The sequence below is a fragment of the Vulpes lagopus genome, chromosome 3 (assembly GCF_018345385.1).
Source record: "Vulpes lagopus strain Blue_001 chromosome 3, ASM1834538v1, whole genome shotgun sequence".
NCBI lineage: Eukaryota > Metazoa > Chordata > Mammalia > Carnivora > Canidae > Vulpes > Vulpes lagopus.
This window is the reverse complement of record NC_054826.1, coordinates 37,760,355-37,774,580: the sequence shown is the minus strand read 5'-3', so window position 1 is coordinate 37,774,580 and position 14,226 is coordinate 37,760,355. Positions and strand designations below refer to the sequence as shown.

Here is a 14,226-nt window from a genome sequence, read left to right as displayed (position 1 = left end):
AGGGTGGGGTGGCTGTGGCCCTTTAAGACAGTCGTGAAGCTCGCTGCATCAATGGACTCGGCCTTTCAGGAACAATTTCTTTCTTTGGCACGCACTGTTGTTAGATGGTGTTTACCCACGGAGGAGCTTCTTTCAACACAGGTGTCCTCAAACTCTGCCGTCCTTTATCAACTAGGGATATTCTAAATTCTCTAATACTCTAAATCCTGTTGTTTCAACAGTCTTCACAGCATCTTCATCAGGAGTAGATTCCATCTCAAGAAATACTTTCTTTGCTCATCTGTAAGAAGCAACTCCTCATCTGTTCAAGTCTTCTCATGAGATCTCAGAGTTCAGTCCCATCCTCAGGCTCTACTTCTAATTCTAGTTCTCTTGCTGTTTCTACCACATCAGCAGTTACTTCCTCCACTGAAGTCTTGAACCTTCAGTTTGTTAGAACAAAACAAAACAATATCCTTGAAGTGTTAGTAAAGTGAAGCACAATAAAACGAGGTATAGCTTGTACCTTAAGAAATCTATAATTTGGATCTAAAATTAGATTTTCCCTTTTAAACTGTGAATTCTTCTATGGTTTGTGCTATATCAGTTCATTTTTGTTTAGTATTCCTGGCAGAGAAGGGACTGGCAAATGTCTAGAAAAGTTGATCCCATGTTTTGATTCAGGACCAGTGAAGGCCTCCAATACGGAATTTGCCAGAGAGAATGAAGATCCTATTTCTAAGTTGGGACATATTTACCGTTAGCCTTGAGATTGTATTAGTATGGTGGTTCTTAAGACCGTCTCTACTGGAAATGCCTGATACAGGCAGTTCAGAAATAGAACGAGAGGCTAGTTCCATTGCCAGTTGCCGGGAGAAAATAAAACCGCTAAGCTGAACGAGTTGAGTTACTTTACCTGGTTCTGAGTTGATAGGCTCTTCATATTCTGTATTTACAGTTTGTAAATATAGTATGCCTTCACTCAAGAGAGTGCATATAATTAAAAAATGAAAGCTTTAGCAATTACTATGCTCTATTGTGCTATTTTGAACAAAGGAACAGAAAGTTTAAAGTCATAGTGATATAGATGGCTCTCTGTATTTTTAGTTTTCCAGGATGTCTTGGCTGTACCATGGATAGTTGACCCCAAGATCAGAAGAGAAACAGTTCAACTCTTTTTGTTTAATCTTTACTCAGGAGACTTAATATTTATAGACTCAAGGACTTTTTTCCCCCTTTCCTTGTGACTTTAGGTGGAAATTATTTTCTTCCTGTAATATTAATAGAACACTGTAATTTCTTAGGTTTTTTTTTTGTATTTTAAAAAGTGTTAAGTATGCCTTACATAAAATTTAACCATATTACCCTGTTTTAAAAAGTGTACAGCTCTGTGTCATTAAGTACATTCACATGTTGTGTATCTTTCAGCATCATTACACTCTGTAATTTGGATTTTGATAGAAATATTTTAAATTTGGGCTGATACCGTTCTAGAAGGTATTTGGAAATTAAGTCACAGGAATGTTTTTCTTGGTCAAGCACAGTGATTGGAACAGGCACCTTGGCTGCTTGGCTTCCAGGATTCCTTTGTGATCAACTTGCAGTACTATGCAGTGCTAAAGGCACCCCATTCTTAAGAACTGTAATGGCCTCTTGGTAAAATTTTTAAGTGAGTTAGTTTGACTGTTTTTGCCTGTTAAAGTCTCTTATGAGGAGGTTTTAAGTTAAAACCATTCCCTCCCAGTGACAAAAATAATTGTTTTGGACAACTCTATGAATATGGAAACCACTTAAATTATTTCAATAATGGAATTAATTAGCTTCCAACAACACTTTACTTAACCCACCATCACACTTTTGCCGTATTTTCAAATTTGTGTACTCACTTTTTCTTTCAAGGTTTTATTTATTTATTTATTTATTTATTTATTTATTTATTTATTTATTTATTTATTTATTTAGCAGGGAGCCTGACGTGGGGCTAGATCCCAGGACCCCGGGATCATGACCGGAGCTAATCATAACCAACTGAGCTACCTGGGTGCTCCACTTTTTCACTTTTTATTTCAGTACAATTAATAGAAAACATATAATCCCTGACATACATACTATTAATATTCTAGATCATCTGTGTACCACACTCCAGTAGGAAATGCTGAATTAACTTAATTTTTTTGAAAAAACAGCACAAATGGGAGGGGCAGAGAGAAAGGGAGAGAAAATCTCAAGCAGACTCCATCCTGAGTGCAGAGCCCATCCTGGGGCTTGATGTCACAACCCTGAGATCACAACCTGAGTGGAAACTGAGTCAGACACTTAGCTGACCGCACCACTCAGGCGCCCCTTAGATTATTTTTATGTCATGTCTTTGAATCCATCTTGGGATGGATTGAATCAGATTTTAATGTATCTAATCTCTGAAAAAAAGTAATTGCTGAACTTCTGTTTTTTCTTATAGATTCTTGTTATTCTGGCACAAGTTAAGATTGGTTGTGGGGAGGTGTAAAGGAAAAGAAATGTGGACCCCAAAATTATAAGGATTTATGAAAATACCAAATAGTCAAATTCTTATTTTCCCACTGAATAAATTAAATGGCTTGTAATATATGTTGTCTAACTTATGGGCCTTCTATTGGACACTTTGTACAACAATTTTGTAAAACTTTGTTGTTGAAAAAGATCAGTTGAAAAATACCTGGTCTTAAAACTTGGTTTATTTTTTTATTTTTTAAAGATTTGTTTATTTATTCATGAGAGATACAGAGAGAGAGAGGCAGAGACATAGGCAGAGGGAGAAGCAGGCTCCTTGCAGGGAGCCCGATGCAGGACTCGATCCTGGATCTGGGGATCACGCCCTGAGCTGAAGGCAGATGCCCAACCACTGAGCCACCCAGGCGTCCCTTAAAATTTGGTTTAAATGTGAATTAAAATTTTCTTCTTCAAATTCTTGGTAGTTCTATAAGGCCTCATTAAAAAGTAAGTTGAAAACTCAGCCATAATTTAAATATAGAATTTTCCTTGTATCATAAGAATATGACAGGTAGCTTCTTTTTATTGGTTAAGACTTAGAAATCTAAGTCTTAGTCAGAAATTATGATTTAAAACTCATAATTTTTTCTATCCTAGTGCCTGTATGGAGAAGGAAATTGCATATGCCATAGCTAAAGTGTTAGGCTGTTATTATCACGCTTTCCCCCTTTTCATTTAAACCAAAAACTTGTAATTATAATGTATATCAAGTTTTATTAGCAAAGACATTTTAAAAAGAAATGTGTAAGATAACTTTTTAACTCTCAGTGTCCCTTATCAGTTCTCTCCAGTACAAAGATTCACTTAAAAGTTATTGAAAAAGCCTAGAAGGGATATAATTTTCCCCCAGTAAAACAGTTTTTTGCTTCCCTGGGGAGAATGTTTTTGGAAGAACATGAGGGTTATCCTGTTGAGTATAAAATACAGAAATGGATACTTCTATAACTTGCCAGTGACCAGCGGTGCTCCATACCAGCTTTTATTGACCATAGAATCATTTTTTAAAAAAGATTTTTAAGTAATCTCCGTACCTAACATGGGTCTTAAACTCAACAACCCTGAGATCAAGAGTCGCATGCTTCACCCACTGAGCCATCCAGGTACCCTGAGCAAAGAATCATTCTCACTTTTTAGGCACATTTCTCAAAGTACAGGGTCTTGAGCCAGATTTCTTCCTAGATTCAAAGGAAGAGTTGGATTTGCCTCTTATAAGCTAGTTGTATGATCTTAGGTTACTTCAATGTCATCCTCTGTGATAAGGAGAAAAATTGTACCTCTTGATAATGTAATTGTGAGAACTTAAATATTCAAAGCGGTAAAATGCCTAGCATAAGACCTATAGAAATAGCTTGCTACCCTTGCCACAACCACCATTTTCTGTGTATGGTGTAGGAATTTCATCCTGGTAGCTTTTGAAATTGTCTTTGTGCAGCATATACTCATTATGAATGAAAAGTGTTATATTCTTATCTGAGATTACAATAATCTTAATATGATGGTCCATAAATATCTAGAAGGCATGAACTATTTCCCATAGGCATTTGTGGAAGGCACTGGGTTGGAGGTTATGGGGATTACAGTGAACTGCATTCACCTCCTATTTCAGCTCTTGCCTCATTCATTTATGTATTGCATAAACTCCAGTCTATTCGTCTCCTGTTTATACTCTCCCTTATGCCAAGCACAGGGCCTGACAAAGGAGAAATGATGTCTATCCGTGAATGAATGAGGAAGAGTAATTCTGGTTGAGACAGTTATATACAAACGACCAGTCACCATCCCAGAAACCTGGCACATCCCAAATCCTTTCAGAGAGGCAAGAGAAGTTTTTGTGCTTGTGGGGCTCAGTGGAGTAGAGGTCCTCTTAGGAGAGCTTTAAAAAGATATTAGAACCACGAAGCTATGCTTGTTGGCTTTTAAGTTGCATAAGTTAGCTGATTTGCGCAAATGCCTTATTCCCTTGGGACCCTAGTGTTTTAATACTTTTTGTCAAGTGGTGAAAAAAATGGCTGTTAATTTGAACATTCCTTTTTATTTTTTATTGCTACTGGTATGATTGAGTAGATTCTTTCCACTTTTTAGGAGGGAAATAAATACACATTCTAAAGCCTTGATCTGTGTGCGTTGTGGCCATATTTTCCAGAAGATAGTCCTCTTTACCCATGGCTCATTTTTGAGATGCTGTTGATTATAAATCTATGATTGCCACCTCCTGTTTAGTTTTTATCTGGGAATCCGGCTGGGAGTGGAATCTTGTTTTAAGTCCTGGTAGGCTGGGAAGAACTATTAAAATCATATTAGAATGACTGCTTAGAAAAATAGCACCAAGGCTAGAAAACCAGAAAGTCTATTGAAGAACGAGATACTCTGCTTTTCCTGTTTGTTCATGTTGCATGATAATACACTGTATTAAGGGAAAACTTAGAGTGTTCTGCAAGATAAGAGGTACATGTATATAATCTTAACTCTTTAAACTTTGCTCTCATAGCGTTACTTCCTTCCTTCTTTCATGACTTCCCCTGTTCTGATCTGCCCCTTTATATCTCTGCTGCCTCCCAGGTAGAGTTGCCATTGTGGCATATAAGCTTTCTCTTAAAGGATAATTTCCAGTAAAACACTGCCTTTCTTGAGGGTATCCCTCCATTTGTTGCATCACCACCAGGGCTCCCTGGCTCTTCCTAATGGATCCTGTATGTGTGGTCTGTTTCTAAAGAAACCCCTGAGGCCCTAAAAGCATTGAGAGGAAAATGAAATATTACCACCAAAGACTCATGAGCCAGGTTCTGTGGACTGGGACAGGCATGTTGATATTTTTATGGTGTTTCGGGGTTGGAATGTACAGCAAAAGGTGATCATTTTTCGAGGCAGCTTCTTGACTCTCTTACCTAGAATCCAAGAATAGATTTATTTGTTTTTAAAGATTTTATTTGAGAGTGTGCATGTGCTTGAGCAGGGGGAGGGGCAGAGGCAGAGGGAGAAGCAGAAGCAGACTCCTTGCTGTGCAGGGAGCCTGATGCAGGGCTCATCTCAGGGTCATAACCTGAGCTGAAGGCAAGGCAGACGCTGAGACTGAGCCACCCAGGTGCCCCCAAGAAGAGATTTAGAATGATTGTTGAAACCTAACAAGTTTGACTTCTGGAGGGAGAGGTTCAAAATTAAATGGTTTCGTGCACTCAGATTACTTTTTTCTTCTGTGATTGCTGTTGGATTACAGTTAATAGTGTATTTCAGTATATAAGATATACTTACATAGTATATTTAAGTTTTCCCATGAACAAAAAGGTGAATAACCTCATTAAATCTCATTTAAGAAAATTGTTCTCCTTTGAGTTAAAATTCAGTTAAAATTATAGATCATGTGTATGAGATTTTTCCATTTCAGTGTCAGAAAAGCCTTTTAAAAAAGTTTTGATTATATGTTACTGTTTCTTATGTACCTTGGTATTCTAAAAATAATTATTTCATTATAAGGACTGAAGATCCTGTAAATCAATGATCCCAGAGTTGACTACCATGATGTGATGAATTGTTTATACTTAAAATAGAGGAGTAAGAATACAAGCAAATATGTTAAAAATAAGTCTTAAAATAGCTATCCTTCATTTGAATTATTCTTTGTATTGAAGTCTGCTCTGAAAGCCCAAGTGAGGAAGCTTATCCTGGCAAACTTATTTCAAGCAGATACTAACTCACACAGGAGGGTGTGCATAGGTGGTCACGGGCATTAAAAGGTTATTTGCAAAATAGGGTCTTTGAGCTCAGTGAAGGAACATGGACAAGGATGACAACTTCAGCCCTCGCTGAATACTGAGATCAGGACTACTCCAACCCTAGCTAAGTGGTAGGCTAGAAATTTTTTGAGCTGGAACATTATGTGGGTGTCAGCCTGGAGGGCAGCATCCTAGTGTGGGCGCCTCAAGGCCTGTTGCTGCTGAACTGACTTGTGCCGGAGAGTGCCCTCTCCTGGCCACTGCTGGTGTGTCAACACCTCAAGTCTTTTCTTTAAGTACCCAAGCTTCACTTACTGTGAAGTCAGCAAGTTATCTACATTCATTATGAAAATTCAACTGAATTTTGGTCTTATTTTTAAAACTTTTTTTTTGTAAAATGGATTTAAAAGAACTCAAATGACTGCTCTATTTTTGTTAACTTGGTTTTTTCTACCATAGGTCTCAACAAATGGCAGCTATTACATCAGACAGTGACGAGTCCTGCTGCTCCCTTACAGTGTCTGACAGACCACTGTGGATTCAGACTGGGAGCATTGAAGTTAACACTGAGACGGGCAGGTCTGTCTGTGTTAAGCCCTGCCACAAAGTGAAGAGGGCATCATGTCATCACTTAATCATTCTAAAGTAGATTAGGCTAGACCTAAAAGAATTCATTAGTTCTTTTTCTGTAGTTTTCATTGACCTTGGTAGCTGGGTGTACCTCATGCAGGTGACAATTTTAATGAGAGAAAATAACTTTCAATTGTGCTAAAAAAAAAAAAAGTAGAGCTAGCCTCCTGTGAACGCCTGTGAAATGAGAGTTTCTCCTAGGGTGGTAAAAGTTGGGTATCAGTTTGTAGAATTATGTCAAATAGCAACGGAGCCTCTGTGGGAAGTCAAATAGTGGATTTCTTTATCTTTTCACTATCTCAGTCTTTCTTTGTCACTTTGATATCCATTTAACTTCTTAGTCATTCTTAATGTGTGTATATATAAGGATATATATATATATATGTCCATAGGTGAACATATATATGTTCTCAGTGAATTGACTTCAAAACCACTGTCATTTACATAAGGAAAGTCAAAACTCAGAGGGGCCGTAATCTCTTTAAGTACATTTATTGAGACCTCTTTGGATAGTGCCTTAAAGGCTTATTTTGGGTTTTTATACAGCTGGAAAGATTTAAGGATTTCTGTTATGCTGCTTTTGAACTTATGATCCCATTTTGCTTCCTTGAATTAAGGCTATTTAAGCATATGGTGTTTGCAGCCAGTAAAGAGCCATGATATTGCATAGGACCTGTAATTTGCAAGCTGGGTCAGAATGGCACAGTTTGGATCAGAGATTGAGGCTGGGAGATTGTGGACGCTGACCTGTACTATAGGGATGGTAGGGTGATTTCTTGAGGGAATAGTGTTAGTTTTCTGCACCTCTCATATGAATAATAAGACCTGCTTCAACCCTGGGCTTTCTTGTCAACTTGAATAGGCCTCCCTAAGGTTGAAGCCAAATACTGAGTCATAAATAGAAGGAAAGGGAATTGTGCATGGGATTGGCTGTTTACCTTTTTTTTCTTTCAGTTTACTTCCAAAGTTCTTTGTGGGTCTAAAAGAGTATTACATGATACTAGTTTTAAAAACTAAACGTTTCTTAGCTCAGTGTCAAATTTAACGGTGTTAATGATTCTGTTTCTTCAGAAGTAAAGACAATTCACCTTCTATTCTGATGTGTGTGGTATTTACGGCTAGGAGCCATTGTTCATTGCTTGAGAAAAATGTGATAGAATGCTCTGTTACTGTGTTTTATAGGCCTCGATCCAGTAAGTCAGGGAGGCAACAGAAGCTAACAGAAGATCAAGAGTTCTACCAGAGAATGGCAAAGACACTTCCTTTGAAATGTTTGGAAGTTAAATATTGGGAAGGATTGGGGGGGGGGGGTTCTTTTTCTCTTCTGCATTTGTTTTGTCAGTTGTTATTCTGAAAACACCACAGATCTTTGGTTTAAAAATACATTTGACCAAAAAAAAAAAACATCATTCTCTCCATGATCAACTCTTTTAGAATTTAAGCTCTTATTGGTACTTAGTCTACCAGGTCCGAGAGGCATTAACCAAAGATGATAGAGGGTTGCCGTGGGGTTCTTACCACTTGGTATTAAAGGGAAGTTGATAATGTTAGTCAGAAATTCTGGTCATGCTGTCTAGCAGGAATTTTTATAAGCCTTGTATGGTGAAGAGCGCCTCTGCTCATGATCCTGTGTGCTGGTGTAATAAGGGACTCTGTGGTCAGTCTACTTAGTGTACAGAAGTTGTCTTCGAGTAGCAACACGGTGCTCTGGATGCCTTCTGATGTGCTGTGTCTACCTCTGGGAAGGCACCATCCATCCTCCTGGTTTGCTCTTTGCGCATATGCAGACAGTACGGTCTGCAGCTGACCTGCACCTAGGTTGGTTTCACATTTAAATCTGCCTAAGTCTGTAGGTGGCCTGTGCTAGAAGAAGGCTGCTGGCGCTTCAGAGCAGTCCACGGCAGCAGCGTGGACTTAAAAAGGTTAACATGGATACCAGTGAAGTGGCAGCAGAGAACGGAGCTAAACGCCCCCCTGCCCCAACATCAGGGAAATACTCATTAACAAATATTTTTAAAATCTACTCAAATGCAGATTAACTCTGTGAAGGTGACAACAGTTTTGTGTTGGAATGTGGCCAGATGTACTTTGGAAATAAAATGAATGCTTCTGCTGGCTAAGAGTGGAAGTCAATTGTTTTCTCATATATCGGTTAAGGTTAGCTGGTTTAAAGGAAACATTCAATCTACTGAATTTAAACAATGAGGACATCATTTTTGTCCCATTTACTTGTGCTTAACTACATTTTCTTCCTTTTCTTTACTGTATTTCAGCACAAAGACATTAGCAGGCTGCTGGTTTCATGGACCCGTACCACAGTGACACCACACCAGAGCATCAGGACTGAATGCCATTGGAGACTCAGATGTTTAAAGCTGCACTGAGAAGTAAATGTTAAGGCAGTGGTTAAAACCCACAGTCTATAAAGGGGCACTTGCAAACTGTGCTATAGTAAATCGAAGAAAAGGTATTAGGGGAATGTTTTATAAAAAATAAACTATTGCAATAAGTTATGCATGAGAGGAGGAGAAAAGTGCTATGAAACACGCAAAGAACTCACTTGAATTTTATGTATGAAGATTATCACTGACCGTTAACTTTTTCTGAATGTGAAGTTCTTTTCAGTACAGTTTGGACAGGCCTAAAAGGCACGGGATGATGACAAAGATGCTGAATTATTTTTTAAACAGAAACTCTGTGCTTTCTCCAAGGTTTTGTTAATCAGTTCAGATATGAGCAAAGGCATTTCTAAGATGGCTCTCCTGTGACACAGCAAGAGTCGCACCTACCCAAGCGAGACCAGAGTCTCCTTCAGGGTACCAGTGGAAACAAGAGAAAAGATTCTCTAACATCCTACTAAAAGGATGGCAAAGTGCCCCACCCCGCAAAGAGAATTTGGATCTTTTCTTTCTTCAATAAAGCAGGGCTGTATTATCTTGAATATACGTTTGCTTGTTAGAACATATTAAGATGTATTTATTTGCCACCAGTATTTAACATTTTGTGCACATTTTCATAACTACATTCTTACCTTTTAAATTCTGACTCAAAGTGGATAGGCTAGTGTTGACCTTAGAGTGAAAATGAATACTCTAAGCTAGTTCTTCATTCTACTGATGTAGAAAGGCTTTCCCCTGAATTTTGATGTGGACCTCTCTCATGGAGAGCCCTCCCTTCTAAGTGCAAAATACTCTTCCAGGTGTCAGGTGGGACTTGACCCTGGGAACAGGCAGTAGGAACAGACCCATAAAGAGCTTTCATGCATGGAACATGAATTCTTATTAGTGGAGACCACAGTCTTTTTCTTGTCTTTGGAAAATACATATTATGAAAAACCTTAATTTTTCTTTTTAATGAATGGAGAAAACTTTCATGAGAAAACCAGATGGACCTATCAGAACTGCATTTTTAAGGCATTTTATATTTGATGGTGCCGTACTTTTAATAAAACTGAAGTTTTTTAGTGGCAATACTGATTTATTTTTTAAACCAGAAAGATAATCCATATTGATTACTTAGTACAAAAAAGGGAAAAAAATGCCAAAAAATAAAATATAAAATTCATTTGAAGCAACATAACAGATAAGTGAGCATTTGGCTCAAGTGTTCAAACTTTCCATAATCTTACTGTATAGGTTGGAATTACTTAATAACCCCACACTCAGGATTAAGAAAAGGATCTGAGTGAGAGTTGGAGAACATTTAATAGCCCTACCTAGGACTTGTTTTACAACTCAAGAAGAAAAGGTGGACCGTCTTCTAGTGAGCTTAATATAAACTCTAATTATGCTACAAGTAAGTAAAAGTTTGGAGCGCATGCTAAAGTGTTTTTAGAAACTTCATGAAGTCATTATACACGTTTGATCAAATCTGAAAAAGTCAGCTCAGGAACTGGAGCAGCAGGGAGCTCTAAAGATGTGTACCTCCATGGTACCCTCTTCTTCACGGCCCTAGGGCTTAGGCTTGGGTCCATCTTGTTCTTTCTGATCTTGAACACCAGCAGTACCTTTCAGGCTCATTTCAAGACCCAGGTAACTCCAAGCCATGGTGGACTGTATAATAAGGATTTTTAATGAAGCTTTAGAATTCTTTGCGCAGTGATGGAAATGACCAAGAAATATACAAAGGCAAAACCTGATCTCTCCCAATTCTTTAAGTATCTAAATATTTTTTTTCTCATGACAAAATTCTCAAAGGCATTTTGTTATAAGCCATTTTCATTTTTTAATAAATGAAATTTGGTGGTATTTAAAATCTAGACATATCATGTTGCTATTTCACTTTTCATTGCTTTAGTTGCTTAATATTTAAGCTTTGCTTCATGCTACCTTTGTCTGTGTTTCAAATCTTCACAAGCCTATTTCATTTTGTAGACTTGAATGAAAAAAGTTGTTTCTCATCTAAAGTATGCTAAGACTTAAATGTTAAAGAATGTTGTGTAACATTTATCCAATAAAGTCTTGATTTTTTAAAATTTAGTTATTTAAAAACTTTTATTTTTTAGGAGTTAGGTTTTAAAGTTACTATTTTTTAACCAGTAAGATTCAACCACTAGTTGTTCCTTAGGGAGCTGTTTTAAGTAATACTGCTTTCTTAGGAGAACAGTCTATTTTTATATAATCACTGGAAGATTTTTTATGGGACCCTCTATGACCAAGGAATAGAGGAAGGGTGAAGAGTTTAATTATGATCCTGTCACAAACATTACTGTTTTCCTTTCTGATGGAAACAAATATGCTACCCTTCAGAGCTAGATGAAATTGAGCAAATATCTACTGGTAGGTTTAAGAAGTCCTGCCCTTACGGATAAATGGTTGCTTCTTTAAAAGCTCAGCATGTCTGATGTGTTTGAACCAGAAACACTCCACTGTTAGGAAAAAATGAGCCAATTAAAACCTCAAATTTCTAAAAATTTGAGAATTTTTAGACCAAAAACCTCGGTTAGTGTGCCTCCCCTACACACCTCTGGAAAAGCAAGCCTCTGGAAGGCTCTGTTATTCCAGAGTATATATGGAGTCTGTTTTTATCTACCCCGCCCCCCTTGTTTCCTAATAATGAAAATGGAATTAGAACCAAGGTAAACAAGCCACGTGCACATTATCTGGAAAGCCTCCACATGACACTCACCCCAACACACTCCCAGTCATGTTAACATACATGTGTCTGTAGACACACCTCCTATCAGGAGAGGGAATGAGTGCAGAGACCCATGGCTACAACTTAGGACCTTCCTGGTGCTGTCGTCATGTAAGGAAATAGAAGTTTGGATTCATGCCCTGGAATTGTGTATGGAAGGTACTGGTACCATCCTGGACATGCGGGGTATGTCGCAGCAAGTATGCACTGTAGAAAACTGTTTTCATGCTTTTATACCTGATAACTCAGTTGTCCTCTTTCAAGTAAGGATTCTTCCCTCAGTGCTTTGAATAGAGCACACTGTATATTGTTAAGTACACCTTTCTCTGGTGATTAACATCACAATGAAATTTCATGGACTAACAACTCCTTTGCTCTGATATCAAGAAAGCACTGAACCTGGAATGAAAAGAGAACACAACTCAGGAATACTGTGCAAGAGGAAGAAAGAGCTGGCCGAGCCCAGTGGCTAGGTTACCATACCTAAGAGTTAAGAATACTTGTAGAATTAGGCCTTTCCTAAATTCCTTGTGAGGCGTTCTGTATAGAAAAGAACCTTCTAACACAAAGGAAGCAAAGTAAACCGGTGATACTAAGAGGAGGATGCTTCTAGACGCATGACCTGCTTTAAACTAGACTTGGATTCTGATCGAAGTCCTGCCAGTTACCTTCCTGACACAATCTCACTGTAGCCGCACTGGTCAAAAACACGGAAGACGGAATTTTTTTTAACTTGAGTGAAATAGTCTATAATCTTACCTTTCTGAATTCTAAGTTGTCAGTGCCTAATTCCTGTGGGTTCTGAATGGACAGCTCAGACCTACGATCCCAGGAAGGTGAACTATATCAGCAAAGTGAAGTACCTCAAGGTAAAGGAGTGCCTGCTGTGTCACTGTTCTAGAAAAGCACAGCCAGGGGTTCAGTGAGACACAAAGCAACCTTGTGGAAGACAGGGATGGGGGTGATCCTTCATATGTTTTAAATAAATGCAGCAGCTTCAACACTTGTAGAAAACGAGGCGGGCTGGAAACACTTTTGCAGCATAAGCGGAAGCTCTAACTCCTGGTCTCTAATGCCAGCTCTGTCAATGGCAGGATTTAATCAGTGTCACAAAGGAAGTTATCTGACCTTTTCTCCCAGTTAACTTCATGAAGCAAAGCTGCAAACAGCACATTCTATTTTGGGGTAGTCAGACTATCCCTACAAAAACAATGTTGTGTATCAGAGACCGTCCACCAAGGCTAGGCTTTGAAATGCAAACTGTTGTCCCCACTTGACTCCAATCCCCTGCTTCCCATTCCAGGCCTCCTTGAAGATTTCTGTCTTTAGGCTGTTTGGAGACTTGACCATTTGTGGGTTTCTGAGTTGCTACTTTTGGGGAGCTGGAGGGCACTGGGGTGCTCTGGTGGTATGAGGTGGCTGCCTAATGGGAGTCCAGGCAAAGGGCCTGAGGTAGAATTCCCACCTGGGTGAGCTCTATTTCTCAGCAAGCAAGAGCTCTGGGTGCTGGGACTGAATAGTGGCTTCCCTGGCAGGGGGACAGCAGGCCATGCCATGCTTTAGCAAGAGGGAAATGGGAGTTTCCAAAGTTTTCCCCTTGAGTGAAAGGAAGAAGAAGGTAGAGTCCTATTTCTAGTTCTGGCTGACAGAATTTAACTCCTACAGGATGGAGCTTATTCCTAGTTTGCAGACCTCAGAAGGTTGGAAAATTACAAGACTGCAATATTCCTATTACCAAGTATTCCAAACATCGGTAAAGGCAGACTGGACTAACTCACAAGCCCTGAGTGTCCAGCCCCAGCTTCATCAATGAGCAGCCTGGAGCCAGGAGGACTGAAATGCTTAATGCTTTGGAATATGAGGCCATCTTCACTAGTTTTCATGAACATTACTAGTTTCTCTGATTGCCCTTTGAAGGGCTTGAAGCAACTGTTCTTATGCTCCAGGGTAATGCCAGCCCCACCTCTCGGGCTGCCTGGTAGCATTGTGGTGTCAGGAGTGTGAGTGGGCTTGGTCCTCCTTTTTTATAGAGTTCCCTGAAGGAACAGATGTCCCAGCCACTAATGGTACAGTGTGCACATACTTCCTCTTTTAAAGGAAATGAAGGTGCTAGAAGGACTAGGCATGTTACTATTGCAGTTCAGAGGGGGGCAGGCTGAAAAGGAGCATATGCATGTCCCTGAAATTGCTCCAGGATTTTACTAGGGTTTAGGGGTATGTCTCAAGCACACAGCACACACCG

General features: G+C 39.0%; 1 protein-coding gene across 4 annotated transcripts in view; it reads left to right on the top strand.

Moving 5' to 3' along the window:
- The window catches only part of PWWP2A (PWWP domain containing 2A), a 36,385-nt gene extending 25,063 nt beyond the window's left edge, over positions 1 to 11,322 (top strand). For 2 of the 4 annotated variants that reach the window (XM_041747732.1, XM_041747723.1), the window contains exon 3: positions 9,122 to 11,322. In XM_041747732.1, coding sequence (XP_041603666.1) covers positions 9,122 to 9,135 — 14 coding nt within the window. In that variant the 3' untranslated portion in view covers positions 9,136 to 11,322. Of the gene's footprint in view, positions 1 to 6,677; positions 6,798 to 9,121 lie in introns of those variants that run through there. The other 2 variants (XM_041747725.1, XM_041747724.1) reach the window with 2 other exon arrangements.
- Positions 11,323 to 14,226: the final 2,904 nt, after the last annotated feature.